General features: G+C 43.4%; 1 protein-coding gene across 1 annotated transcript; it reads left to right on the forward strand.

Moving 5' to 3' along the window:
• The first annotated feature begins 1,355 nt into the window (after positions 1-1,355).
• LOC114923284 (sesquipedalian-1-like) lies at positions 1,356-2,861 on the forward strand. The gene is made up of 2 exons (XM_029286038.1): positions 1,356-1,376; positions 2,232-2,861. The coding sequence occupies exons 1-2, from the start codon at positions 1,356-1,358 to the stop codon at positions 2,859-2,861; spliced, it is 651 nt and encodes a 216-aa protein (XP_029141871.1).
• The last annotated feature ends 1,640 nt before the right edge of the window (positions 2,862-4,501 follow it).

The following is a 4,501-nucleotide window of genomic DNA, read 5'->3' on the forward strand; positions in this document are numbered from 1 at the left end:
TATGAACCTCTGAGCAAAGCCATTGGTCTGGATCCAATGTAGAAGTAGCTGCTTATAAAATTGCAAAAAAAAATAATACAAATACTGAGGTTGCACAGAGAGAATACATTTTAGACACGATAAAACTTAAATAGTTTTGCCTATACCTAATTCCTCTGGAACACACAGATTCCTGAAGTAAAGCATTTTGTTTGCTTCCCTGTATTTTTTCTCCATCTCCTAATACAATATTTTTCTACCTTGACAAAGAGGTGCGGACGTCAACTCCCAGAATTCAAGTAGTTGTCAAGCTTCTTGAATTCTTGCCCTAATAGATTCAGACTTTGATCAGGAGGAAGATGCTATTTATTTCCTTTATCTTTCTCGGGCTCTCAGCCTCTATCTTTATTTTAAAACAAAACTTTGCAATACAAGAAGGTAGGGGCTAGGAGCATCTGCTTCTTATATGCTTCTTAATCTGCTTCTTAATCTCTCTCTGAGATTATTATAGATTCGGATCATTGGCTGCCTCATGGGATGCCAGCCATTCAGTTTATCTATTTATTGACTATACAATAGTCAATAAATTATAGGGCTGTTTGACAGGTTCCAAGTCACAATGATGAAGTTGGCAATTTTTGGTGCCTTCACATCAATTTTTGACTCTGGTGACTCATTGGATATATCCTGGCAATTTTCTTGGCAAGCGTTTTTGGAAGCGGTTTGCCATTGTCTTGTTCCCAGAGCTGAAAGTGACTAGCCCATGGTGCACAAAGCAGGACTAGAACTCATGATCTCCTACTTTCTAGCCTGATGTCTTAATCACTACATCAAACTGGCTGTCCAGGGAAGTCCTATCTCAGCCAAACCCAAGTAAATTGTGGTTTAGTTACATTGTCATCCTTGCTCTGCCCCCCAGCCCACCAGAAAGGTCCCTCCCTCCCTCCTTCCTTTCCTATTAAATATCAAAAATATTGTTTTCTAATAGTGCTAGCAGTAATACCTGGTTCATCTGCTGCATTTCCTTTCAAGGTAGGCAAACACCACTCCGACCTACCTAGCGGTACTGTGTGTGTGGGCCAGAAACATGCCTGTCTTGTCACTGTTTTCCATTAAAAAAAAATAATAATAACTTCACCAAAGAAATAGAACACCTGATTTTTTTAAAAAAAAAATCACTATTGAAACACTAACATGTCTTGAAAACTGGACTTGCATGTTTTTTTCCCCCTCCACTAGGTGAAATCGACAAGAATTCTGCCACTTTCTCCTTCTAAACCAAGCAACAGAAAAAATGGTACTTTTCTTTTCCTCCCTCTGTGGTCAAAACTAGGTCAGCTGTTGGGTACCTCAGTGTTGGAGGCTGAAGTATTACCATGAACATTCCCGAGATTGGAGTGATTGACTAGCAGGGTGCATGGAGTAAATGCATAATGCTCTTGTTCAATGTTTCTCAATCTTGGGAAGGTTAAGATGTGTAGACTTCAATTCCCAGAATTCTCCAGCCAGTCATGCTGGCTGAGGAATTCTGGGAGTTGAAATCCATGCATCTTAAAGTTGCTAAGGTTGAGAAACACTGCTTTAGCTACATCCCACTGGCCCCTTATGCTTAGTAGGTCACGAGGCACTTAAAATATTAGTGCTCTTGGACTCACACCTCCAACCGGTGCGAAGGAGGTGGGAGCAGAACATGACTAGGATGACCACAATGGCCAAAGAGAAAGAACTTCTCTGTAGTGCCTCAAAATCGCTAGACAGTTTTGAATGGCTGTCTACCATTTCTTAAAGCAAAGGGAGCATAGCAATAGCACTTGGATTTATATACCGCTCCACAGTGCTTTACAGCCCTCTCTAAGCGGTTTACAGAGTAGGCATATTGCCCCCACCAATCTGGGCCCTCATTTTACTGACCTTGGAAGGATGGAAAGCTGAGTCAACTTTGATCTGGTGAGAATCAAACTGCTGGATGTTGACAGTTAGCCTGCAATACTGCATTCTAACTACTGCGCCATTGTGGCTATTAGTTGAGATCATCAGTATCCAGGTTAGAGGATCTTCTTTGGCTTGCTATTAAGCATGACTTAAACATCCTATGCTAGTGAACTATAACATGCCCAGGTTGCTGGGGGAAATGTAATTCCACACTTTTGGAAGCCTGGCTTAAGGAAAAGTGCTCAGCTCAGTTCCTTTTAGCTCCTTCATCTTCTTCTTGTAGGTTCCCTCATCCCTGTTTTCTATGATTTTCTCTCCAGTTTCAGAGCCAGTCCGTCACCAAACTCCACATTGCCAGCATTCTTACCTCTTCTCACCTGGATCAGCCCCCAGACGGGCAGGGCGTCCTTTACAAGAAAAATAACCGCACCGCTTCCTATCAGCGCTGCTGGTGTGAGCTCCGAGGAAATCTTCTTATCTGCTGGGAACAGCCCGGGGACCGGGCTCCTTGTCAGCTCATTGTGTTAGAAGGCTGCACGGTGGAGTTGCAGGAATCCTCCTCTGAGCCTCATACTTTTAAAATCTGCTACCCTGATGACTTCCCTGATCAGACCTATAAGATGGCAGCTGAGGATCAAGAGACCATGGAAGACTGGGTGCGCGCTCTGAGCACGGTGGGATTTGAGCACCTCCAAGCGTTGGTTACTGAGCTAGAAGGCCAATTTCACCGGTTGAAGAGCCAACAGTACTCAAAGGAAGAAGCAAGTTGCAAGGCAACAGACCTTCCCTTGCTGTCTCCAAAACCGGTAGAACAAAAAAGATTCTGTCACATGGATTTTACTTGCCTCCATCAGGAATTTGGGAAGGAGGTCAAAAGGGCTAGGAAACAGTGGCAGGAGGGAAAGGGGAAGCTCATCCCAGAAAGTGAGAGTTTGATGCCTTTTGAATAGGGCGATCGGCAATCCCCAAACAATTGGCTGCGATTGATGAATTTGGAGGTGCCTAAAGTTTCAGTGGAGTCGGTTATCAGTGAAAAAGATAGTTCTTGCTTCAAAATATTGGTTCTTCTTTAAATGCTTTTAATAAATATGTCTTTGGAAAAAGTTGGGAGCCATTTTGTTTTTTGCAGCAGTCACCGCATTCAGGAAGAACAAGAGCTCTTCTTGGGAAAGGGACATTTGTGGGTTCCTTATTGTGGGTTTTGATTACACCAATGTCGAGTGAACAAAATGAAACAGTGGTCCCCCCCCCCCCCGGCAAGGTCTTTTCCAGGAAGAGTCAAACTATTATTTTCCAGTTAGGCAGGATTGGGATCTACAAATACTGCAGCCAGATCTATACTAAACAGCAGGGGCCTATCACTAACAAAAATGGGCACAGATTCCCAAATGTATGTTTAGAATAAAACATGGAATCCAGTTTTGAAAAAAGGCCATCTATATTGGCTTCTGCAGTCTGATATGATCTAGATCAGGGCTTTTCAACCTTTTCACCCATTGTACCACTTTTAGGATATGGCAATATCCGAGTACCACCAGTCGCCTAGCAAGGTGTCAAAAACTTGACCCAAAAAAAAAAAGGGGAAAAAGTGATAAAGTACAGGTAGTCTTAAACTTACAACAGTTCGCTTAGTGACTGTTCCAAGTTACAATGGCACTGAAAAAAGTGCCCCCCAAGCCACAGCCGAGCAAGTCACCTGCCTGCCCACCCAATGGCGCTCTTCCTCCTGTCCGAGGTTTTCATTGTTGTGAGCATTTCTGTTGAGGATTGGCAGTGGGGGTGGGGTGGGGTGGTGTTTGGTTTTTATTCCCCCCATCTGCTGGGTGGTTGTAGCAGGTTTTGGTCGCTTCATATGACCCTGGGACACTGAGACCGTCATAAATATGAATCAGTTGCCAAGCATCTGAATGTAAATCACAAGACCCTGGAGATGCTGCAACATTCCAGCTGATGGCGCTTCTTCTGGGCTCAGCAGAAGTGGCAGGATCAGCGCCGAGCTCCAGCTGGAGCCTGGCACTGATCCTGGCACTGTCATGTGTCTGAGTAACGAAACACTTAAAAAGACTTTCAGGCATGTTTTCTCCTAAAAGCATTTATTAAGATTACAATACGTCAGCACAGCATGGTGGAATGCTTAGATCTGCTTCTCTTCCGTTAGGCATAACATTCCAACCATTTTCCACTCCCTTATTTTAGGGTCATGGTTCATATCTTCCAATCAACTTGGAAGATGTGATTTACTTCCGGTTTCTTTCTCCTGGGCTATCCTTATGCTCCTCCCCCTTTCCTGGTTGCTGGTTTAACTATATAAATACCAGACAGTTCTGCACATTGTCAAAGCAAGAATATACAGTATTTGCAGCATTGACATTTGGCCCCCCTTACAAAAAAACAGATCCTGTAAAGCAAACCAAAGCATATGTTAAGGGTCATCTTTCGGTTTGTTGGGGTGTTTCACATGAAACCTTTTGACCAATCTATTAGCCTTTACTTCACTGGATTTCACCCAGGTGGCTTCGGACAATGGGTATCCCTTCCATTGTATTAAATACTGCAATTTCCCTCTAAAAATTCTAGAGTCAAGAATACG

The sequence above is a fragment of the Protobothrops mucrosquamatus genome, unplaced genomic scaffold (genome assembly GCF_001527695.2).
Source record: "Protobothrops mucrosquamatus isolate PMUCROS unplaced genomic scaffold, P.Mucros_1.0 scaffold2770, whole genome shotgun sequence".
Classification (NCBI taxonomy): domain Eukaryota; kingdom Metazoa; phylum Chordata; class Lepidosauria; order Squamata; family Viperidae; genus Protobothrops; species Protobothrops mucrosquamatus.

Coding starts and splice junctions, on each gene's coding strand:
- LOC114923284 (XM_029286038.1), top strand. CDS start 1,356: ATGAACATTCCCGAGATTGGA. Junction 1,377..2,231: donor TGAACATTCCCGAGATTGGA/GTGATTGACTAG, acceptor TTTTCTCTCCAG/TTTCAGAGCCAGTCCGTCAC.